Source organism: Anoplopoma fimbria, chromosome 8, assembly GCF_027596085.1.
Source record: "Anoplopoma fimbria isolate UVic2021 breed Golden Eagle Sablefish chromosome 8, Afim_UVic_2022, whole genome shotgun sequence".
Classification (NCBI taxonomy): domain Eukaryota; kingdom Metazoa; phylum Chordata; class Actinopteri; order Perciformes; family Anoplopomatidae; genus Anoplopoma; species Anoplopoma fimbria.
In genome coordinates this window covers 8,938,605-8,964,723 of record NC_072456.1, presented here as the reverse complement: position 1 = coordinate 8,964,723, position 26,119 = coordinate 8,938,605, and the positions used below count along the sequence as shown (strand labels likewise).

At 39.2% G+C, this 26,119-nt stretch overlaps 1 protein-coding gene across 1 annotated transcript; it reads left to right on the top strand.

The window, feature by feature from the left end:
• Window positions 1-438: 438 nt before the first annotated feature.
• Window positions 439-18,553, top strand: LOC129094669 (uncharacterized). Its single transcript, XM_054602930.1, has 6 exons — window positions 439-481; window positions 703-806; window positions 991-1,942; window positions 2,303-2,486; window positions 18,276-18,390; window positions 18,485-18,553. The coding sequence occupies exons 3-6, from the start codon at window positions 994-996 to the stop codon at window positions 18,551-18,553; spliced, it is 1,317 nt and encodes a 438-aa protein (XP_054458905.1). The 5' UTR covers window positions 439-481; window positions 703-806; window positions 991-993.
• Window positions 18,554-26,119: the final 7,566 nt, after the last annotated feature.

The following is a 26,119-nucleotide window of genomic DNA, read 5'->3' as shown; positions in this document are numbered from 1 at the left end:
TTTATGAGCATACACTGTAATAAAAAAGGCTTTCACTGATTGATTGTTATAAAATGAACACTATAACAGTCGTCAACCTGCGGCAATTGGAACAACTTCTGAGTTTGATTCCTAATATAATAAATATATATAAATATCAGAGTCAGTGCTACATATTGTTGTGCCTTTACAGTTTGTCCGATGTAAAAAGCATAGATTGTAGAAAGACCAAATGGAAAGGCATTATTTTAAAACTAAAAACAAATAGCAACTACAACTTTGAATATAATTGGCGAAAAAAAACTTTATATTATTCATTATGCTGCCAATATAGCAGATGTACACATCCCCCCGTATTGAATACAGTTGAGTGAGCCCTTTCAGATTCCTAATGTCGACTATAGGTGTGTTTTGTCCTAAACCGGCCGCCGTTGCCCCCCGTCCTAATCCTGAGTCGGACACATCCGGTCTCCCATAACAACCATGGAACATGAATGAATCTGTAGGTCGAATCAATTAATCAACGTCTGCAATTTAATTTGTATATTAAGTTATGCACATGGTTGAATATTATAAAATACACTCTGATGACGTCTACTAACTAACTTCCCCTTAAGTAACGTAACCGTAAGCTATGTGTGTGAAAAGAAGAAACTACAATATCAACTAAGTGGTCAATGTATTTAAGTACATTAGAGATGTATTTATGTGTTTGCCATTCAGCCCTGGTTTTGATGATGACTGAGAAGATAGTCTGAACAAGAAAGAAAGAAAGAAAAAGCACAACGGAAGAAAGGACGCAGAAAGGAGTGAAATATAAAAGAAAGGTAGGTGAGGTCTGTTAAATATGTCTTCATGTGTCTGTGTTTTTCCTCAAAGGAGCCTCACCATTTTAAATGAAAAAGGGTAATGTAGATTTTTGTTCATGTAGTAAAACTGCAGTCATCCTAATGTTGACATGAGGTGAATTGTACCATTACGCTTCAATTTTAAATTTCTTGTAATATGCAGAAGATGCCCAATATACGGCAGCTGAGGAATAGAGCGTCTAAGAGGCACAGATGGTCCAAAGAAGCCATGGAGCAGGCCATGCAGGAGGTGAGGGCAGGCAGGCAAAATGCCAGGCAGGCAGCCGAGCAATTTGGAATCCCAAAGTCGAGCCTGTGGGACCGACTCAGTGGACGTGGAGCCCCTGACTATGGCAAAGTCCAGCTTCTCTCCCCTGAAGATGAGAATTCGCTGGTGGAGTATTGTTTGTACTCTGCCAGTCACAGGTGTCCTCAAAGAAAGTATCAGGTTGTGGCCCAAGCTCTGGCCCTTTATAATTATCGTAATCCGCACAAACCCCGGACTGTTCTAGGCCAAACCTGGTGGATTAATTTCAGGGAGCGGCACCACCATCGCCTCACCTCCCATACCCCAGACATTACTGACCACGGTAAGAAATCCCGCTCGAAGATGGGGGCAGACGTCCCCTTTTCACCGTTACCCCCGCCCGAGAGTCCCCCTTCCTCTCCATCTTCCGATCCCTTCCTCACCCATCCACTGGTGGCATCGGGTCGCATACCTGTGGATGTGGCCCGGGTCTTGTCTAAAACCGACCAAACCTTTGACATTGAAAAGGTCAGGAGAAGTTCCCATGTGCTGACGGCGCAGCAAATGTCAGATGTCATCAAGAAGGTGGAGGACAGTGCTGCAAGAATGATCTCCAGAAGTGTGAAGCGACAGGAGGCAGAAGACACCGACCCGGCAGTCTCTTCCTCTACCTTACCTGGTGGCTCTCGTTTCAGCCGCAAAAGGAGCCTCTCCTCTGGGGCCCATCCAGCCACCAGTTTTGGTGCTGCTGGTCCCTCAGCCCTCTTTGTCCCGACCTCTACATCCCCCAGTGCCTCAATCGCCCCCAGCAGCACACCAACCAACATGAGCATGTCTTCCAATGACGGGCATCATAAAATTGTAGAAGGTAAAGTTTCCTTAATTGTTGTAATAGAGAAAGCATTTCTACTTTACATTTGCATTTGAATATATGCACAGCCATTATTCAGAGTTATTATTTTACTGTTGGAAATGATTTTGTCATTAGAAATACTTAATATAGTCTGTAAAAACTATGTAAAACAAGTTCAACAACACTTTAAAATGCTGGTAACATTAGCTTTAATAAAAACAGTAAACATTCCAAGACAGCTGAGTCATGTATTTTCATCTGCACAGCTTCCAACCTTTGGCAGACCTCCTCCATGCTTCTAGCTCCCCTGTCTCCTCCTGGCTCCTCCTCCTCAACCGCTGAACCCTTGTCCTATTTCCCCCCCCCTCTTTGTAGGTCACATGACTGCAAAGAAGAAAAGATGTGAAAAGAGAATTTTGCGATGTGGACGGTGCAGACAGCCGTATCCTCCAAAGGAGCCAGAAGGATTGGTGTTGTGGGTTCAATGCGACAACTGCCACAAAATGTTTCACACCATTTGTGTAAGCTCAGAGATGGACTTGGATGACGATGAATTTTGGTGTTTTTGGTGCCTTGATGTTTGATTTTGTTGGAATTTATCATGGCTCATGAGAAATTCAATTTCAGTTTGACCTAATTTTCTATGAACAATTTTAAAACATTGACATTAGTTAGTATTAGAAACCCCTAAGACTGCTGCAATGATAATTTGCAATGAATGTTTTGACAGCAGAAAGGCACAAATTGACATACAATTGACTCATTTTCTGAAAAATACCACATGGGGGCAGTAGTTAGTTACAAATAAAGGAGTCAGTCTTGGATAAGAGAGGATAAGAGACTGAAAATGTATTTTCACATGCAGATGTTATGTTGTTTGTGAGGCTAACTACAATAAAGACATTCAAAATATGTTTGTGACTCCAAAACATACTATTTAAACTTAGATATGGACTTGGAGGAACATAACTGTCGGTGTTTTTTGTGCCTTGATGTCTGTTTTTTTTGTAGTTTATTGTACTGCTCATATGAATTACATTTCAGTTTGACGTGACTTTCTATATACTTGAATTTTACAACACTGACATTAGAAACAGAAAAGTTTACAGACTCCCAAATCTCTTTCGTTTGACACCACATTTAAGTTAACATTTTTAGTGCAGTGCATTACATTGAGTAGTTAGACGAATAATTCAAAAATGCATTATACACAGGGTGCCGCAGTTATATAGACAGTTTTACAAATTCACATTTGTCATTAAGTTAAATTAGAGCCTTTACACAATCTGAAAAAAGGGCACACATAGGAGCTGTGTTGCTTGTGACCCCAAAACATATTCTTCTCATAAGTAATGTTGGCTAACTAGTAAAGTGACCGAGAAGCGTCATTTTGTGACGTTAGCTAGGTTATTTATTTGAATGGCTTTTCTGTCTGAAGTTACTGCTAGTTTATACTTGGGTTTATAAAAACTGCATAACTAATCAGGACATTGGAACTAATACAGACCCTATATTTAAATTTCACCTAAACCTAACTTTGAAATAACAAATTATTTATAATTTCAGTGCAAGAACAATAGTTTAAGTTAACGTTACAACATATTCGATTCATTTTTCTATAAAAAAAATATACCCCTTAAATATATTGCTGCAAAGCTGACTACCAATCAGAATTACCTTAGCACCACTTTCCCTCTCTCTCTTTCTCCCCTCTCTCTCCTTATTCCTTCTCTCTCTCTCTCTCTTTATTCCCTCTCTCTCCCTCTTTATTCCCTCTCTCTCCCCTCTCTCTCTTTATTCCCTCTCCCCCTCCCTCTCTCTCTTTATTCCCTCTCTCCTCTCTCTCTCTCCCTCTCTCCTTATTCTCTCTCCCCTCTCTCTCTTTATTCCCTCTCTCTCTCTCTCTCTCTCTCTTTATTCCCTCTCTCTCTCTTCATTCCCTCTCTCTCCCCCTCTCTCTCTTTATTCCCTCTCCCCTCTCTCTCTTTATTCCCTCTCTCTCTCTCTCTCTCTCTCTCCCTCTCTCTCTTTATTCCCTCTCTTTATTCTCTCTCTCTCTCTCTCTTTCTCTCTCTCTCTCTCCCTCTCTCCCCCTCTCTCTCTCCCTCCCTCTCTCTGTGCTGACAGGTACTTGAAGGTTGTGTCTTTTTGCAGACATCAGCTGAGGTGTGTTGACGGTAAATGAAGTCATTCGTGGACTGAAACTTTGCAGTAACCGGAACAACGGGCCGAAACGGAGCTCCGGTAATCATCGCTCTGACCGGGGGAGGGGGGGGGTGGGGGGTGTCCTACCTCAAACATTCATCCTCAGCAAGTGTCCTCACTGCATGCAGCAGTCCGCTGCACCGCCTTTGTGTTTCTGTCGCTCTGCAACTTCCCGCAAAGGTAAGACACATCTTTTTTTAACTTCCATGATTTGCATCTTTTGATTTATGAACATTTGCTGCGGAGAGAAGTGCAGCAGTTTATGAAAGCATTGAGGATGGAGCCTGCCTCTCAGCTGGCAGGACGCACGTTTGTACGGTGCACGTTGACCTGCAACTTGAACATGATTTGGTGCGGTCCAATCAAACGATACAGGAGGAGTGAGGAAAACTGAATTAAACAGTTTTGCAGGGAGCATTTCTCTGTGCTGGGGGACCTCTTATAACCATGTTGTTATTATTAACCATGTTATAAGAGGTCAGCTTCGGCAGATCCACAGATGCTGAGCTGTTTGAAGGTCTACAGTATGTGCAGAAGCCAGGCAGTTCCCCGAAGGAATGCCCTTACCTCAGAGCTGAGTCATGCAAATTATACCTCCCTTCTCTTTCTCCCATCTCCCCTCTCCCAGCTGTTATCACCAGGCCACCATCATTCCATCTGCAACACAAGTTACATTTCATAAAGAGGCAAGTTCTTTTCCAAAATAGATTCTGAAACTCTTCTTTTCCCTTTAATAAATCTGTGTCTTCACACATGTTTCTGAAACATGTGAATGCATTTGCAACAGGAGTAGAGGACATACCCAAACTCATGAAACTTTTCATTAAAGTTGCAAAGAAAGATTAAACTACAGTGCAACGTGCCACTTTTTAAGACAAATAAACTAAAAGAGATTCCATACAAGTGATGACTAGTTGCAAATGTTTCTCTGCATACCCAACGTGTTATATTTTAATAGTCCGACAAACAGTGATGTGGAAACGTATTGATTTATTTTGGCGTTCCACGCAGCGTTGAAGATCAAAACGCACTAATCCAGTTTTTAGGATTAAATAAATCTTTAGTATATTGATTCACAGACTCAATCATACTAATTAGTGTCTGACTAGTGAGTTGAATAATGTGAGGGTTTATTCCCTCAAGGACACATTGTGCAGGAGATAAATGTTGACTAGAAAATGAATTTGATGGGGTTAAATTACACTGCCAAAGTGTTTCCCTGTTACCCTCAGGGCTTGTAAACGAAATACAGTGAAGCTTGTATTTAAATACCCAATAAAGCAGGGGAAATTAGCCTCTGAGAGAACATTTGAATCCGTTTGGGATCAGAGAAAAACTTTAAATTAAATGCAAACCCCCCCCCAGAGGCACAAACCCAAGACCAAGTGAAAACTGCTGGCATTGTGGCGCAGTGTGATAATAGCCCCTCTGCACAGTTCACAGGCACAGTGAAAGTCATCTAGCATTTCACACAAATAAGATGTTTGCTGCTATGTGGCTACTTAGCTGCAAGCCCAGCCATGCTTGATATGCACCTGTGTGTGTGTGTGTGTGTGTGTGTGTGTGTGTGTGTGTGTGTGTGTGTGTGTGTGTGTGTGTGTGTGTGTGTGTGTGTGTGTGTGTGTGGCTTTAACTCTTTAATAAACTCTCTGAGAAGACATTGCAGAGGGAATGCCAAAAAGAGACAGAAAGGATGCATGCAAGTGCAGAAATGAAGAGGAGGAACTGCATAAAAAACGCTGCGGCAAGGAGAGGAGTTAGGAGGTGACTGCATACGAGTAGTAAGATGGTGAAAGGTGATGCAGTGAATAGAGGAGGAGAAGATTGGAAACCATAAAAAAAGACAAGAGAAAAGATTAGAAAACACGTTTAGAGGATTAGAGGAAAGGAAAGCAAAGGGGAGATGTTTTTAATCGGTCCTAAGTTTACTGCCTCCTAGTTATTCAGTGTCTAACCTGATCCTCACTGACATATGATCCTCTGTCATATTCCAGCTGCTCATTTTGCTACTGTAACCTACAGGTGAACACATTCAGACAGCTTCAGACATGTTTCTAAAGGCAGGCACACAACCACAGGGAGATGAAATGATATTCCACCTCTATCGAATGTTTATACTCACACTTCAGAAGTAGTTCAGGGAAGGTCATGGAGCAACACAAAAAAACACTGAACAAAAACAATATTGTGATAATATACTTTGGGGTTTTTTAATGCGTTTTTCCAGGCGAAGCTGTGAGCCAAGTATTTTTTTCCTCTCCTGAATTTAAAGACAGTGATGGTTGACGATTAGATACATTGTAAACTGTCAAGAGGCTATGAGTCCGTTAAAAAGTACACACTGACTACGGCTGGCCGATGTTTAAATATTATAAATTAAGTTATTAACTTTTGGTGTGTTGGTGATATGGTAACTTATTTCTTCTTATACAACAGTTTGAATGAATTCAAGCAAATTGTGATTCAAAGCTATGTTTTTCCATTTCTTTTTTTACTAAATTAATTTATCTTTTACTAAAAGCTCAAAACTGTGCTGCCCTAAAAGCTACATCGTGCTATTTGTGGTAGAATCATTTACATGTTGACATGTTGCTTGTTTAATTGTGTACGTATGGCAGGTACTGAGTGAGAAATATGAACTGAACTTTGTTTGCTGCACTTGACTTCGGTTGTATTCCAGCTGGTGTGAGTTTGCTTGTCATGTGTCCTTTTTAATCATAGGACAAATGGGAAGCTATTTTACTGTTCCTGCAATATAGATTATTAGCACAATGGCCTGAGACTGTAACTCAGTGAAAGAGTCTCATCTTCTCTGCTTGTTGTCCTTCATTTGAAATAATCAAACATTGTGCTCCCCGTCTCAATAACAGGAGCTGGAATTGCCTTGGTGGTGATGCTGATGTTATTTTTGCAACTTAATTCAATTGGTTGGATTGTGTCAGCCTAATGTGATTGGCAAAAATGGATGCCCTTGGACTATAGAAGGCAGCCAATACAGACATTCGAGAGTGACTGGCAAAATGGAAAATTGTCCTCTAATTCTGTCATGGCTGCTCTGGACTTTGATTTTGATATTTGTGATGGCTGCTTTGGTATTTGTTGAGTGGTTGTCAGATAGCTGGGCCTGTTAGGATCATTCAGAGAGTGGGATGCTGGGATAGGTCAATTTATTTATATTCTATAGTACAATGGCCACTGTGACAGTGCTCCAGAGAAATGTGGTCATGGGAAAAAGCTGAGGTCAAACTAAGAGGCAGAGGAAGTTGGATTGGACCGGACAGGAAGAAGAACCCCCTAGGGACAAGAGTACGGGTTCAGTTTTCTGTATGGGGAATGCTTTTCCTCAATGCTCACGTCTTTTCTACTCATCAGTGCTGACCTCTTCTCTTCTCCCTTGTCCCGTCAGCACTATTGGGAATGTGTACAAGCATGTCCTTCCATTGTAAACAAAAAGAAGAGACGGCACCGCAAAACCTTTGGCTTTGTCCAGTTGGTGGCATCCCTCCTGAGTTGCCTATCTTATGGGGAGAACTAGTGTTTGTTTCTAATCCAGAAAAGGAACCCTGATGAATCCAAAGGACATGCAGCAAATGCAAAGTTTTCCTTTTTTTCCCAAGCACGTTATTTCTAACTCCTTTAAACTGCTTTCCCTCCACCAAGTCTTCCAATGTATTTGTTTGTCTGGAAAAGGTTCTGTGATCTTTCAACAGTTTTCAACTAGCCATGTGGAGCCCTTTGGAAGTTTTACAAGATAAACCGCTCACAATATCAGGAGAAAGCCTCAGCACTTTAAAATGACATACAGCTGTTCAATAGTCTTTAATAGCCTAACTGAGTAGTTACATGGATCATCTGGCTAAAAGATGCTGTAAAAGGCCCTGATATGTATGTTCAGTAGACTTGGGCCAGAGCCGTAGACAGACAGGGTGTGGCCAACACAGGTTTCATTGGCATCTTTTGCTGCACAAGCTTCTCAATGAACCCAGTTGTTCAGATTGTAAGACTTAATGGGACATTTTTATGGTGATCATATGGAGGGCAACGTTTCTTAGACACTTTTCCCTCAGTGATATCCCTTTTAAATAAGTAAAAGTGAAACTAGATCATTTGGCAGCAGTTAGACACGACTAAATGTACTTTCTTTTAAACCTCAAACAGAGCACTCACATTCACTGGTTGGTGAAGTTTTATACCGATGTGTAAAAGAGGCAGAAAGGGCTGATGTAGATGTATTCGTGATTTCCCTGAATGAAGCTCAGGAACTGCTATCTGTGTAGTAAAAATGTCATTACAGATATCCACAATAGACATTATATATTTTAAGATATCATTTATTTGAATTATGACTAGAAACAATGCAATATCAGATATATCCACAAAGATAATAATATTCCAAATGGCTCACTTCACTAAAGACTTTAGGAACAATTGAGTTTTTCCCAGTAAGAATTATATTGCAGATACCCAGAATGTCCTTTCTTGATATAAAAAAATGCAAATGTGGATAGCTGAAATGTTCTTTTCGACTTGGAAGAATTCAATTACAAATATTTGCAATATAAATCCCTTCTAGCAATTAAATGTCAAACCAGTCACTTTTGCTTTTTAAGGATAGAAAGATATCTTATGTAAAATCAAAGTTGTAGATATCTTAAAAGACAATTTCTACGAGTAAGAATTTGAAGGTGGATCTCTTTTTAACCATTCGGACTAGTAAGAATACAACGTGGATTAGTATAAATCCAATGGATATTTAAGACTTAATTACAAATAAAAGTGTGGGTTGGTTAAATGTTAAAATGTCTTGCCATACAGTTGGATTTTTGTAAAACCTTCAGCATTGGCGGTTAAGTTACTCTAGCCTTGAAACATAACAAAAAAGTAAAGAGAGCACTTCTACTAGGAAAAAGTCAGTATTTGTTAATTTAATTAATTTGTTTTGTTTATTAGACAGGGACCACACAGATAAACATCAGCTAAGCAATGCAACAGATGTATTGTATGTAAGGTATATTCTGGCTGAAGCTTTTCTCTGTTTTCTGTCTAATGTAGCTGTAAGTTTCGTTACTCTGCATCAAATCTAAGGGCCTTGACCAATTTGACAAAGACAAATCGTTTCCTTGATTACTAATTCGACATGTTATCACTGTAAGTGCGGTGCAACAGTAGTTTATTACATTGCATGTCACAGTAGTAATTCATCAAAACGACCTCCAGTAGCTTTTAGGAAGAAGATTTAAGTTGATGAACTGGGCAGTAAGAGATGAAGAGGAGGTATGTTAGTGTGCATATTTGCAATATCAGCATAATGTGTAACTGTTAGAGCATAATGAAAGAGCCAATAATGCCAACGACTCTCCATGCATGCATCTGTGTAAGTGTTTGCAGAAATGTGTGTATGAACTAGTGTGCTTGACACACTAGTTCATACACACTTTAACTATGAAGTGACACAAAAACAAACTACCAGTGTGTTTCCAGGAGGTTTATTTACATATTTAAAGTAGAAGTCATAGAGCTTAGAGAGCATATTCTAGTCTAGTATTGTAGCCATAGTCTCACAGAAACTGCTTAATTTTGCTTAATTCTAAATTTTAGTCTGGTTATTAGTTAAGATAAATATATGAGCATTGTAATACAAAATTAGACCACAACACAGAGTGTTCCCATTATCCATATCGGCCACTTCTAGTCATTGTACAAATCTGTATCTGGAAATCACCTTGAAGCATTCGTTAACCATACCTACATTGACATCGTGTAAGAGTGCAGCCATGAATGAGGAAAGAATGCTCCTTCTGATGCTTGGTACTGAATACAGTGTGTTACCGTGAATAAGCTCATTGCTGTTGGGACACAGAGGTCATTCATTCTCCTGAACGACCTCCATTTCTCCATTAGGTTAAACTGGAACTGGTGCTTGACACTGACAGGAGTCCATATACTGTATGGACGACTCCTCTTCTCTAATCTACATGATGACAAGCTCATAGATTAGATTGATATGATTGAAAGAGGGGGCTGGTGTGTGTGTGTGTGTGTGTGTGTGTGTGTGTGTGTGTGTGTGTGTGTGTGTGTGTGTGTGTGTGTGTGTGTGTGTGTGTGTGTGTGTGTGTGTGTGTGTGTGCTGGAGATGGATCCTAGGGTCTAACCCGTGGCAGTGACATCATGTATATGTATCTCTGTGACATCACTTAATCTGATTGGGTGGGGGTAGGGGGGGTTTACTGCACGTGCTCAGTGAACGCCTCTTTGCCTGACAAGGTTTTTGTTGTCATGTCTTTATAAAGGCGTGTGCCCACACACTCGGATACAAACACACACATGCATAAAATTCATTGACAGCACAACCACCTACATTCATGTGTGCCCTGCCACTCACTTAACACAGAACTCAAAGGACACAATGACAACACACAAACAATGATGCTACCCGACACACACAGGTACTCAAATACAGCAGAGTAAGTCATTATGGTTTTCATCAATAGAAATTTGTTTTCTACTGATCCGGAACAATATTATCTACATAAATTTCACATTTTCCATTCCTCAGGGTTTCAGATTATGAAACTGTCAGCATTTCAGATGCATTCTAATTAGCCGCTCTCCACTATTTTTCTATCTTTCAAACGGAATTGCAAGTTTTACATTTTACCACATTGTTATTGCATGCAAATGGCTTGGAACAGTTGGGATAGTGGAGTGTGTGAATTAAAAACAGTTTTGATGGTTGGTGATATGAAGATGTATACCTTCAGGTAATATAAATGTGTCTTCTGTTTACTGTAAAGTATTGTGGCATTGTGTCATTCCTTTAATATCTCTAGTTGTATTAGCATATATTGTAGGCATGTTTAAAATCAATGAGCAGCAGTGGTTTATGGCAATATTGGATTTTATATGATGTTGCATCGGTGTGATGAAGAATCTTTATTTATCAGGAATTTAATTTGCTGAATTAGCCAAAAACAGACTTTTTTTTTTTTTTTAATCCATTAACAGTTTCAAATCCCAATGTAAGGATCAATGTCTTGATACAAAAAAACACATGAACTTTGCCTGGTTTAGTTCAAAGAGCACCTACTATCATCAGATTCCCAAAATGAAAAGAAAAAAAAACTTGATCAGGACATTTTTTGTTCCGTTTGTTTCTGTTCTGTCCTCTTCTCGTCTCTGTCTGCAGATATACTGTAGATAGTTTGCCTGCCAATTTAAGATACTAACAGGATTTTTAAACTCAGAAGATTGTCTTCACCAATTCTGTATTCACCACGATTGATTTGACACAAAGCTCCATCATTATTCTTTTATCACTTTGTGTTGAAGTATGTTGCTGTAGCCCAGTGCTTCTTGGTAAAAAAATATTTGTGGCATTAATCAGCAGGGGTGTTAGGCTGATAGCAGCTCTTATTCCCGGAATCTAATTCCTGTGTTATTGCGTTTAATGTTGCGTGGCTCTATTTTGATTGGCAGCAGTTACAGACAGTTTGATTCTCAGGGTCAGTATCAGCCTTCTGTTGAGACTGAGACATCATCACCCTTGGGTGTTGTCTGTAGTGTTTCTGCTAATCGCCCATTAGACTGATAAAGAACGAGACTTGGCTACAGAGCTGCCTCGCAGTGAAAAATAAATGTCATATATCTTGTACAGGCGCACATTTTCTCAGACACAGTAAACTATGGGTAGAGGTGGCACATAACAATTAGCCTTTTATCAACTATTGTGCATTTTGTACAAAAATGATGCCCCAAAACTTCAGCCACTCTAAATGCTTCTTGGTTTTACATTGGCACAAGTCTATTCCCTGTTAAAATTCAGAGAAGAATGTGAAAAAATAGACCCCAAACTTACATTATAGAATTGAATCACTAAATACTTCATATTTTACAGATATATTTTGCAGTTTGGTACTGTAGGAGGGGAGTGCAGTTTGTGAACAGCCTTGAAAAGTATCAATTAATGCCTTAAACTGACTGTAATGGTTGGATATTTTCAGTGAACACCTCCCACATCTTGTCTGTGCTTGCACTTGCCCCCTAAAAGGTTGTGAACATGTATCATTCATGTCTTGTTGTACTTTCCAAAAGCCTACTAGAAGTAAACTGGCAGATTCCAGAGCCATTACAAGTAAACGGTCACTGAGCACAGAGGAGATGAGTAATTGTGTTTCATTCGGCTTTCATTTTTAAAATTAGATTACATGCAGTAATTGCTCAAGCCTTTGAACCTACCAATGTGTGAGATTATATAACGAAGGTTTCACAATTTGTAGCTTTTGCATCCATTTCTAATTGTGTTTACTTGTTTGGATTTGATGACATTCAGTCATCTAAATTAAATTAATCTTCTCGTCCTTCTTTGTGTTTCAGGTTCCATCTGAACGTGTGTTGAACGCAGATTGTGTGTACATCTCTGTACATGCCTGTGTGTGCGTATATGTGTCACAATGAAGCACCAGTCTATCTCTCGATGGCTGAGCCAGCTTGGACTGCCACAATACTGCCCAGCGCTGGAGCAGGAATATGATGGTGTAGAGGTAATACATGAACACACCAACAGACAAACAAAATCTAAGGAGACATTTACAGAAGTGGTTATTCATTATAACTATTTAGTAAATAATGACTGAAAGCAGGCTTGCCTGTTCCTTAGAAACTCTTGAACAATTGCAAACTGTGTGCAAGTATTTGGTTTAGATTGTTAACACTATTTATCATTTCCACAATAGTTTTGAGAAACTATAAATACTGGCAGTCTCTGCTCTGCATTTCAAACTGAGTGACTCGGTCAGCTTTGATGGGAAGGTCTCTCATATTGAATTTAGAATCAGATTCATCTTTATTGGCAAAAATGTGTGGGCACATAGAAGAAATTTGTCTTCTTTTTCTGCATTGCCCTCAATGTAGTTGCACAAATATAGACATAACAGCAGAGATCAAGGACAACAAAGCTGGGCGATTAGAGGTAAGGAATAGACAGGAGTTTGAATTAACTTCAATGCACCCAACCATCAGCCCAAACCTCATCCCTGAAAGGGTTTGCAATGGTGCAGTTCCATCTTTGCTTCTTAGACACATTTATTTTTTGCATGACCACAAGTGTTTGCTTGTCAGGAAAATGTCAGTTTTTTTAAGGGGGTTTTACCATAAAAAAAAAAAAAAAGTTCTGTCTTTTTTCTGACAGTCTAACTTTTTGTCATGCAACTACCGAATAACCAGTTGTTAATTATCTATCCTCACAAATAACTATTTGAACAAGTCATTGTAGATCTATAATCAAGCACAATTCAGAATTTGCATGAACCATGTTTCATAATCTCTCTTTGGGAACCAATTTTGCTGAGTGAAATTTGAAGTTTCCAGAACAGCTGCCATGTTTCCGATCAGGTAACCTGGGCAAAACCCAAACAAATCCCAATGATTGTCAACAGTGAAATCATATTGATTCAAGATTGGGTCATGGGGGCACCAGTAAAAACATTTTTGGGGGAAAATTGTAGTATAATACCACTAGTGTAAAAGAGACAAACAGCTGTTTACAATGAGAGACAATTATGCAATTGTACGCACTACCAATAGGGTAAAAAAGCAGAACTACGTTTTTATAAGCTGCTGTAACCGAAAAACTGAAGATACAGGCAATAAGACTTGAGGCATCAGCAGGAAGAATGTGAAAACTGTGACATCCTAACACTCAGTATGCCAAACAATATGTGCAGCAAGCATTAGCTTGCTAACACATAGCTAACAGTCGTTTGCTAACAGCTAACTTGTCCCATCATCATTTTATTGATTAACTGCACCCAAGGTTCCCTCTATATCTGTCTGTATTTTGTCTATTAATCAATTTCTAATGATAATTTCCCTCTTACCCTGTACCCTCTGAAGTCTGAAACCATTTTATGCATGATACATCATTTCAATAAAGAAAATAGTTTTTCAAGACTTTGTGTGGAAGAAGGAGGCAGAGACGGGTGATAAATCTCTATTTACCACAGTAAAATTAGAATATATTTTTTAAGAATTGGAATGATTTAGGTTATCTTGTGTCAACTATTTATTTGTTGCCTCCCTAAAAAGTATTAGTAGTATATGCATTTGTTTAGCTTTTCAGCCCTTGGTTGCACATTATGGCGCTTATAGTTTTTCCCGGAGCTACTTTTAGCACATAAAGCTGTCACTTTAATGACCATACTGTAAACATGTCTGTTTAAAGGGGGGGTTTCAGTAAATGTTGTATAGGAATGCCAACTGTTGTTGTGAAGAGTGTTTCCCACAGCAGCTTAATACAGCAGTCTAATAAAACTTCATCAGTGATGTGGGGGCTGTTTTAACATCCAACCATTAGCCAACTTCAATCTGAACATTACACAGCCATTGGCTAGGAGATGAGATTGATTAGCCAATAAGACATGAATTATTCCATTACCTCCTGCTAATGTTTACCCAGAATGCATTGGTGTAATTAGTGAAGGCATAATGGGAAAAGCCTAAGAAGGTGAAATGGGCAAGGAGGGAGATACAGAGAAAACAAGGGGAGACAAGGACAAGAAGAAGTGTTGTTTTAGTCTTGTTTAACCATAATGGAGTTTAAATTGAAGTTTCTGTGTAAAATATTTTCTCAAAGTTATTAGACTTTCTGAGCTTAAATCTACAAATTCAACCAGTTAATTTCACTGTGCACAGCGAGGAATTACTTTGGTTAAAAGAAAAGTCTCTATAACTCGTCAAAGGGCCTATTATCCAAGGGCGTATGTAGGATGCATTATGTGGCAATATTGGTAATTTACCTGCCAGGATTTGCATCCCCCTGGTTATTTCAGCCAAGATAAATGTTACATATATAAAATGTACACTATTCCCTCTAAACATCCCAAAATATATGCTGGTGACTTTCCCCCCCATTGTTTGATCCTAAAGTTTATTTAAAAAAAAAACTAATATGTGGATGCTTTATGTGCCAATATTGATATTTTACCTTCCAGGATTTGCTTCCCCCTGTAATTTCAGCCAAGATGAATGTTACATATAGAGGTTTACAAATAAATAAAAATGAAATTCATTCATCACCATATATATATATATTTGAAAGCACTACATAATGACTTAGAGCCTTACTGCATTATGTTCCATTATATTTTATTATTTTGAATTGTCACCTCGCATCCTGATCTTAGTGTTTTCCTTAACATAAATAAAGACCATAAATTGATGCAGAAATATTCACCAGAATGCAGAAAAAAAAGTATTTGACACTCAAAATTTTCTAGACTCCCTGCTTAGTACGTGTCCCCACCAATGTTGAGACCAATCCTACACCACTTGAACTCGTCTCAAATATATGCATGAACCTGATGACTGGAGCTACTGGTGCTTCTCTAACTCTCAACCATCTCTGTACAGAGTAATTGCAATTATAGGGAGCATAAGGAATAAGATTCATACTCTAACCGCCAGCTTGACCATCGTCCATGCATATTGAGCTCTGCTCAGCGTTGCCAACCTTTCTCTGAATTTTATAACAACAATATCCAGCTCAGTGCCTCCTAGACATCCAGGCTGAGAGTTATCACAACAAACCGGTAAAACCAAACTCAGCCAACATCATCAACACTGCTATCAGCTTTATGAACGTAAAGTGTCCAAAAGACAGCTCCAAACGTTTTTTCTTTGCATGGTGCACAGTATTTGTGATTGTACTTATGAGCTACAACATCACCAGGTGCAACTCTGACAAGCCAAGAAAACAGTTAGCCAAGTTTACATTTAATTCTTATTCTTCAATATGTAACTTTATGGAGTGATAAATGGTTATTGCTTATCTCTAATCGTTTTCATACATGGAGTGAATGTGAGTGAGTGAATGTGTCTTTCTCGAATATAAAAGTTATTTCACTAAACTAGATACTGTTTGGTCAATGACAGTGCGAACAAAGTCAATCACAGCAAATCAGTATTAAAAACAAAACAATGACTTAAAAGAGCCTTGAGCTGCAGAACCGAATTTAAAGGCTCATATGATTCATTTTAACATCAGAAAATTTGATGTTGAGGTCTTTATTTCCCAGTGCTGTCTGTACTACACTGCTCGGCCGTTTTAATCACAAGTACCGTCTTCGTTGCAACAACATTCACAAGGGCAAAACCAACATTCACTACTGCTATATCAACTCTCTATGAGGACGGGTATGAGAGATCATACTGTTGTTCTGGAGAAGAAAGAAAAAATGAAAACATGTCAAGTTGCTGTTGCACACAGAGGGAGATGAGAGCGTCAGAGGGAGGGGGAGATAGATTTGGAGGCTGATTAGGCTTGTGATATGCCAGCCATTTCTTACGCACACACACCCACATGCACAGACACACACACACACACACTGTCAGAATCATGGTGTGTGTGTGTTACTCCTGTTAAAATCAGCATAACTAATCCAGTGTCTTCTTCTTTAAGCTACTAATATGTCATTCCTAGCTGTCTCGGCACGTTGACCGCATTGACCGGCTGTGTGCGTGTGTGTGTGTGTGTGTGTGTGTGTGTGTGTGTGTGTATGTGTGCACACAAGTGCGTGTGAGTGGGTGACTTTGAGTGTGTGCATGTGTGCTACTGGCTACTTTGGTATGCAGGTATGCGCTCCCTTGGTTGTGGATGTGTGTATAACTTTTAACTTGCTGTTTGTGACTAAAACTGACAGAAATTTGATTGTGCATTGTTTCTGTGAGAGATTGCCATGTGTGTGTGTGTGTGTTTTTAATTCATGGTTTGCCGTGTGTTGTCTAAATAGAGCTAGTGTTTGTGATGAACTCAGAGAATGGTCGTATTGTTGAGAAACCAAAACAACAAGGGTTTGAGCTGGGAGAGTCCTGCGATGACACAGTGGGTGACATTTACATGATTTACAGGGTGTGTGTGTGTGTGTGTGTGTGTGTGTGTGTGTGTGTGTGTGTGTGTGTGTGTGTGTGTGTGTGTGTGTGTGTGTGTGTGTTTTGTGTGTGTGTGTACGTGTGTGTGTGTGTTTTTGTGTAGTTCCATTACTGTACAAGGTTTAGTTCTGGTTCAAAGACTTTGTGGCTAATTCAGGGGTCGTTTACGTTAATACCATAGTGAGGGTTGAAGTGAGGAAGGGTGCGTGTGTGTGTTTTTTGTGTGTGTGTTTAAGACAATGCTATAATGACAGGAGCCAGATGAGGGGAGGAGATGACACACTTTTGGAAGACAGGAGGTCACCTGTGGTCTAACTAGCTATTTTTCTTCTGCTCTTCTGGAGCCACTAACCTGTCTAGACAAACTGTGTGTCACTTATCTTCTACCAAGCACAACAGTAGTATCTTCCCTGTATGGACCTCTAAGTCAGTTGTTACTACTCATCTTCTGAATGTTACCCCATAGTTTCTACCTCATGAATCTTTTTTCATATTAGCTGTGTGTGAAAGGTGCAACATCCCTACTCATTTGTGATTGGCCGGCCAGTGTCCTTTAAGTGGTGTATTGAGACACCTCACGCATAGCCGTAGTAAACAGTTTAACCCCGTACGCAAGGGTCTCAAACATGTGGCCCGAGGGCCGGCTCACCAACAAGGCCAATTTGGTCAACTGGATGACTTTGCAAAGTGTGAAAATTCCATAGAAGTCAGAATAAAAAATTCAATAAAATCCACTGCTATTCCAATTTGTCCACTGGGGGTTGTGCTTACCTAATAAGAGTAGAGGGCCCTATGCTTGATAGGCCATTATAGATCCGAAGTGCTTATGCACAGGCTACGTGACACAACTCTGTCAAGCATAGGCTCGTTTTCATGCAGAAGCTGCCGGTAGAAAAATCCTACTCTTGTTAATGTGTGTTGAGGATGCAATGTAAATTAAATGATACAAGATGAAGAAGGATGAAAAAACAAATAATAATTTCAATGTTATAAATAAACTGATTGTATCAGACCAATACGAACATTTACGCTCCCTCATGTGGCTCGAAGGTGTACTGCAGATATAAATGTTAAATAAAAGACGATGGAAGAAATTCGGCAAATGTACGTGGTGACCAAAATAAAACCTTTTGTGACCCACCAGCCCAGGCTTTGATAATGACTCTAGAGCACCATCGCGTTATATTAACTTTTAGTATCTTCTTTTTGTGTATTCCAGGACCTGCTCCATCTCTCAGAGTATGACCTCTTGGAGCTCGGAGTCCACAATCACCTCCACCGCCTGCACCTTCTCACTTCTCTACGCCTCCTCCAGGAGCGAGACAGGAGGAGAGGTAGTCACATACAGACAGCACACACGCACACGCACACGCACACACACACACACACACTTGACCAAACATTATCTTTCCTTATCTGCTCCATCAGGTTGTTGAATCTGGCTCCGTGTTTAAGTCTCCATGGAGACTCAAAGTCTTTCTGTCGACTCAGCCTTAGCACATAGGGCCCCTCTCTACCAGGTGAGCTACAGGGAGCCCCAGTGTTGATTGATTATGGTTGGGGAATTTCTTTTCTGTTTGTATAGCCAATTTCTAAACTACAATGACATTTCTTTTCAACCAACCAAAATACAGCAAGTCTCTTTGGTAAAGCGGGCAGAGCACAACCAAAGCCACTGACAAGAAAACATTAATAAATCAGGAGAATAATTCAATGATATATTGGCTATTGTGAGTGGTTGTTTGAAAAACCAAACCATGCTTTAGGACAGCAGTCAGATTAGTGAACTTAACATGCAACGACTGCTTTTAATTTGAATGATGCTAAAATGCTAAAAATGCAGTGTGACCAGCTAAGAAGTTGGAATGCAGCGAGGGTCCTACACCCACAGTGCAGAAAGTGGGGGGCGTGACGAAAGAGGTTGAGGATCCCAGGGCCCGTTCTTGTACGCTTGCCGAAACCCCTAGATGGGAAACTATGGGGATCCACTGCAACTTAAGTCATTCACCTCTGAAGGTGTTAGGGAGGTCCACAGCATTTCATCTAAGGCGGCCTGGTAGACCCAGCTCATTAGATATTTATTGTTTTTAACTCCTATTTATAAACTTCATCATCTGAGCTGATGACATCATCTTTGATATAACAGAAAAGACTGATCAAGAAAACGTGGCATCATCTGACAGATCACAGAACATAGGGTTGTGAAATCACAAGTGGAAAGAAAAAAAATCATTCAAAAAGGACTTTGGACTTTGTTTCATTTACTTCAGCACAGCCGAAGGTAGACAGGAAAAAGGGCAGAGGGAGGAGACAACAGGCAGCAAAGGTCCTGTCTTTTGTCTTCTCTCTGGGTACACAAGGAGAGAGACAGAGACAGATAGCATTAGTGTCATGTAAAGACATGCTCATGCCTGGGGGGTACGGTGGTGGGGATAGTCTGCTTGAGGTCAATGCTTTGTCGCACACACAAACACACACAAATGTGAACACTTCGAAAGCTGTCAGTAAATAAGGAGAAGAGTGCTGAGGCCTGCAGTCCCGCTGGGTTTAATCACTTCTAGAAGTGTGTGTGTGTGTGTGTGTGTGTGTGTGTGTGTGTGTGTGTGTGTGTGTGTGTGTGTGTGTGTGTGTGTGTGTGTGTGTGTGTGTGTGACGCATGGAGATGTGTGTAGGTCCGTGCGGGGCTGCCTGCTTTGTTTGCCCAGTTTCCCATGCATTATACTGGGAAATCTAACTGTTGTCTTGGTGACTGTCTGAGTTCTGCACAAGTCAAGTTTATACCAAGTGGAGAAATTATTTAAGTGAATCTTCTGAAGATAATATGTAACATTTGACTTGTTCACCCCTGCAGCTGTTGTTGTATCATATTACAGACATAAATATACCAGGAACAAAATCAGAAGAAAGTGGGTTTGCATGGGCAAAATATGCAATGCATCACATTTGGTTCAATCCGCAGTGTGAAAAAGTTCTCCTGTCTAACTAGACTGTTTAAAGTTGTTAAAGAACTATAAAGACAGTCTTCTCCTACCTCATAGTAAACCCAGCAGTTTGCTAGTCCATATTGTGTCTTCTATTAAAAATACAGACCTCAACCCGCTGTAAGTATAAAACCGTTTCACTTACAGCACAATGTTTAAAAGAAGTTACGTTTTGTGCAAATTAAATTTTGTTGCTTGTCATTTCCTCCGTAGGACTATAACAGTGTTAAAAGGCAATAAAAGTGCTGGAAGTCTCTGAAATCAGAAACGAAGAGATGAAATGGTAAAAGAAACAGTTTGAAGAATGGCTCCTATAAACATGCAACATGTAAAGGAGATGATAAGCCTGTAGACTGTGAAATCAACACTATGGCATGTTTTACTGTAGGGGTTAAGAAATAATGTATGAATGGGCTTGAAGGGAAAGTTGCATGGCATATTTCATATAAACATTGGCATTTCATATAAATTTCTTCTTTTTTAGAAAATGTTCTATTACTATATATTATAATATATTTTATTCTTGAAAGTGAGTTTGAGTTTATGACCTTATAGTCTTGGTTTAGCTTGTCTGTGTAGTGATGGCTTGCTTCCCTTGTGTGGTGTCTAGATGTCTGTGGACTTTAGATGTAAGAAATAGCATAATCAAAATAAAACCTAATGATTACAAGTCATTAGGATTCATCCTCTCACAACCATGAATGTATGTACTAAAGTTTCCAACAGCCATCTGATCGTTTTCAAGATATTAAAGTCTGTTTATTTAAGAAAAAATACCTTGCAATGGACTGACATTTAAAAAGTCAAATAGTTTTGTAGCTAAGACATTAAGATATTAAGATATTAGTAGGAGTGAAAAATGTACTTGAGCATTGAAAGACAAAAACTTTGATCAGGAAAAAAAAAACAAGTAATGAGAAATCACATTGATCTGTGGGTGACAAGTACAGTAAGTGATGCCCATGAAAAACCTACAAAATGCATGAGATGAGGACTTCACAGTAAGGCTTACATGGTCACATTCCTGAGATCTCTGTGTGACCGCTGGTGTCGCCCCAACCTGCAGGTTGAGCTCCGTCGCCGAGGTGAAACAGCCTCTAGTTGAAATCACTCAGTCACCAACTACTGTGGTATTATCTGTCTGCCTGGCAGCCTGCCACACCTATCATTACCACAAAGGCCAGATTTGTTCAGCTAAATGTATCCTTCACACAAACACACACACACACACACGCACACGCACACGCACACACGCACACACGCACACATGCAGCATCCTCCAAAAATGCCAACTCACCATTTGACCCAGATAAGAGCATTCCAGTGAGAGCACCTTCAGGATGAAACACGTGAATACACACAGCGTCCAGGCACATATTAGTTTCATCATATTAATGTTCGTTGGCTACAGTATGTGATTACGTGGCTAGAATATGAATCTGTGTGTGTGTGGGTTTGTGCCAGGTACTTTCCTCGTTGGCAGGACTTAAAATGCAGCAGAGAAGTAGAGATGCTCCAATTAGACGGTAAAATGCGAGACATCAATGCGGATGTTCATATTTCACATATTTCAGGCATTTTAGTGTCAGGTTGCAGTATGTTTAGTAACAGTTGTTGCTGTAAAGTAGGGGGGTTTCTGTGGATACTAAATAACTCCATAGCTGTGTTCTTTTTTGTAATTCTATGTTGAAAATAGGGCAAATATGTCAGGTTATTGCCACTTTTATTAGCATTGATGCTAACCTGCAGTTTGATGCTTGATTAAAATGAAAAAAAAAGCAAATTCTCTAATCTCTCCAGAGGCACACAGATCCATATGAAGACAATAATGTTTAATACCACTTAAGTATATTAAAGAAGTGATTCTTACCAGCACTTTCATTTACAACTGCTAGGTTTATTAAATTTATGTTTTCATCTGAAAGCAGCAGTGATTTTATTCACCATGCACAATAACACACACATCTTTAATGGATGTTTTTTTTTTTTTATGTTTTTCTGCACACCAAACAGGTTGTTACAAAAAGTGTACTGTTTTTGCAGACTCCTCCCTCACTATTTCCTTTTATAGTATTTCCTATTTCTTATTATTTCTTTAAATCACGTAAAGAGGGGGTTATTAGTGTCTAAATAAGAGTATATAATGAAAACATTGGAGGGGCTTTACCATGCTCATGAAAATATAATAAGTCAAATCTAACAATTTTGATACAGCCATACTTGATTAAAATGATCTACAGGCAACCATCAAAGTGAAAGATAGAGATTTTACTGTGGCCCAGTAACATCATGTGTTTTCTGTCTAGATCCCCGTCTTGGCATATTTGGGATGCTGCATATTCATCTTCAGGTTAAGGAGTAGGCTAAAATAAATTACAAAACAGCGTGGCAGAGATGCTTTTAAAGGGAATGACAATAGAAACTGTATGTGTGTAGCCATACCTGATCCACTTAATGACCGTTTCCTTTAGTGATATAACTACCACATTTAAAGTTGAGTGCATTTTTAAGTTTTGCCAGTTTTTGTGTCTATTTATTGATTCACAGAAATAAGGTCTTAAGCATCTAATTTTAAATGCTCCTCGTGGATAGAGTGGTTAAACACTGGTATTGCAAAGGCCTCGGATACGGCCTAAAATGTGATCAGGTATTGGCGAGTCTTTGCACCGAAGCGATATCACGTTGTCATATCATTTATCAGCTCCTTTAGTTTACACAGGGAAAAAAACAATATGTGTCACTCACCACCGGATCTGTACTTACTGACTGACCGGCACTGCGCATGTGCAACTTAACAACGATTTCGGACGAAGTGATTGTATTTTCGGAAGTAGCTTAAAGAATGAGCCATCTTTATTCTTTCATATCTCTGTCTCATCACAGTACCAATTACAGTGATTGTTTTATTAATTTCTAGATTAATTTAGTTATTAAGTTGCTGTTGTGCTTCTGTTACATTACTATTATTTTACTAAAATAGTGGTTGCAGTTTGACAACTAAAAAATAATTATTATTTATTCCTAGATTCCATTATTTAATTGACTGTTAAACTAGATAATAAAAGAAAGTTCTATGGCATTCATTCGCTATATGTTTTTAAAAAGGGTAGCAATCATATCGCATCCACACAGGATTAGTAGTATACAGCTGTTTATAAAATTATAATAATACATATTTTTGTGCAAGTTCAGGTTTCAGAATCAGTATCTGGAGGAAAAGAAATGTAATTGTAACACTCCTACTTATGAATACTTCCATTTTTGCATACATTCATTCATGCACTCGCTGAGCCATACCAGCTGTTTTGTCAAAGGGTCAGATGTGTCGTGTCCCTTCCTGAACTATATGAGCTGAGGAAGTGAGTAATGTGAATACCAGAACACACACAGACAACCCACTGCTATGCTATGCCATGCTAAACAAGTTGTACATTGTTTGTGTGTGTGTATGTGAGAAAGAAAAAGAGACAGCAGGTGTCCATGCAGACAGTTTGTTTGTTTGTTTGTTTGTTTCCCTGGTGGACAGTGGTGTTGCCACGGTGACAGAATACTTAACATCAGTCATTTGGAAGTAATTTTGACACTTACACACATGCATAGTCGTCAGCTTAATAAAAATGTTAGTGAGCTGTTGGGCTTTCAGTGCTTTTGTCTCACATCATAAGTTTCCCAAGGAGCACAGAGATTCATTTTCTCATTTCCCACCAACAAATTCCAGTTTGGAGAATGCAGAGATTTTTAAGTCAACAAACTTTATATATTAGATTATTTATGTTACATCATACCAAGGAGTACAGGCTGAACCAGGATAATCTCTCTTGTGAAGGTGATAAAGTCATCAACATGACCTAGAGTTAATACTAAGTGTACTATAAACATGTTCCTCTGTCTGTCTGCGTGTGTCAGTAACACCAATAGCTATCGCCGTATGTCAAAACAGGGAAGATCCAGTTCCCAGAATTAGGCTGATCCAAGATAGGAACATCCATAAAAAAGAACTTCTTAAAAAAGTATAGCTGAGACATTGGTTTTTTGTTTGCAGTCTTTTGCAGTGAGGGGTGTCTTGGTGTTGTAGGGAAACACGCAACCACAAATACAGTTTATAAGGTACATAGCTGAAACTAATGCAGAGTAATACAACAGTCCTGCAATAAATCTTATCTTTGTGAAGGTTATAATGATCAGTTGTTGTTGAAACAGTTTTAGAGATGTGTTGATTCAACTGTATGATCATTTTGGAGGGTCGTCATGTGGTGCTGTATCGAGTTATACAGTAAGGTGTATTAAATAAATGAGGTTAGATTGTATTAGGTTTAGCTGCACCTAATAAACTGGCAACTGAGTTTATATGCAGGCAATCAAAAAAAAGATTCAGTAACTTTTAGTCAGTCGTGCAGGCCTGTTTCTTCCTTGTTCTTATTATAGAATTGAGAAAATGTTGCAATAAGGTAGAAACAGTCAGTGAAGTAGTGTTCAACATGTTTCTGCTCCTCTAAAAACAGGAACCATTCAATCTAAATGACAAAACAGAATGTTAGTCAGTGCCCTCAAGAATGAACCATCTGTTACACAATAGAGGAATATTGTTTATCACTGCCCTCCAAAAATACATAAGACTGTTACAAAAAGGATTAATTTCTGATCTGCCGACAGCGCTATGGATAAAGTTTGGTTAGGTTTAGGCACAAAAACGTAGACGTTTGCTATCAAACAAGATGTGAACAACAGTCACCATGCCATGTCCCGCATTGTGTATGTCCAACCACCTTCTAAGAGGTTTTGTATCGCTATAGCAACATAACGTTACCTGTGCCTTTGCTTCTGAGAGACAGTAGTCTCTTCTTACAGGTATTGTCGGATATGTTACATTACATTACAGTCATTTAGCAGACGCTTTTATCCCAAGCGACTTACAATAAGTGTATTCAACATAGGTATTCAAGAGAACTACTAGTCACCAGAAGTCATAAGTGCATCTCCTTTCTTAAACAAGCATCTAAAAGCATAAACCAGAGCAAAAGTATAGTGCAGAAGCAAATTAATACGAATACAATAAGTGCAACAAACTGTTTTAGACATTGAACATTGAACAAATGACTGATATTGTCCTTTTTCTGCTGAGGACAGTCTCACACAAGTAAGAAAACTTGCTCAGTTATTTTGGTACCATTAAACATGAGACTCAGCTTGTTATTTATATGTATGTGTCCTTCATATGCATTGTTGTGTTGTTTAACAATAATTAATCGACCACACGTGCAGAACTCGACAAATCCTATTCTGTCAATGCATCATAACTACATAAACCGGGCAATGTGCTGTTTGTGAACTATTGTTCATGGTTCCTTTTAAAGACATTAAAGTAATTAAATTATTAAAGCCCAGCTTTAATAGTTCTTCCTTACAATTGCTCTAGGCCGCTGCATGTTGCAACCTTTACAGATTTATATTACGTAAAAGCTGCCATGAATCATGAGTGTTGCTCCTGTGTAATTCTGCAGCATTCATTGTGAGGTTCATTTAAATAACCGTCAAGAGTCCCATTGATTAACTGTCAACTTTTGGTTCTCTTCAGAAGCCATGATGTGAAACATGAGTCATACAAACTAGCAGTTTCATTCCACCTGAACAGATTCGGTACAATAATTATTTATCGTTAGACCCTGAGGCTGCAACCAGAGGAATGAGGAGTGGCCGAAACATTGAACTATTTACACTTCACACTTTTCTGATCAGAAACACGCACATGGAAACCCAAGCATGTGTATATACAGATCTATAAAGGGAAAAGGGAGTGAAGGGGGAGAACGGAGGGGAGGAAAGGGGGGGGGGGGGTTAAAGAGTGGATGGAATGAGGGGGAGAGAAAAGGGAGAAAGGAGGACGAAATCAGGAGGAGAATGTTCCTTGCACAGTTCATATCTTCATACTGATGAGCAGGAATACAACTAATCTCTAAACATACATCTCTTGGAAGGGAACCAAAAAAATGTTTGCTGATACCACTAGTTATAATAAACCAGTTTCACTCCAATCCAATTATGTGCAGGTGGGATCTCATGTAGGTGGAGAAGCCAAACCCAT

Coding starts and splice junctions, on each gene's coding strand:
- LOC129094669 (XM_054602930.1), top strand. CDS start 994: ATGCCCAATATACGGCAGCTGAGGAATAGAGCGTCTAAGAGGCACAGA. Junction 2,487..18,275: donor TTGGATGACGATGAATTTTG/GTGTTTTTGGTG, acceptor TGTGTATTCCAG/GACCTGCTCCATCTCTCAGA. Junction 18,391..18,484: donor GGAGCGAGACAGGAGGAGAG/GTAGTCACATAC, acceptor CTGCTCCATCAG/GTTGTTGAATCTGGCTCCGT.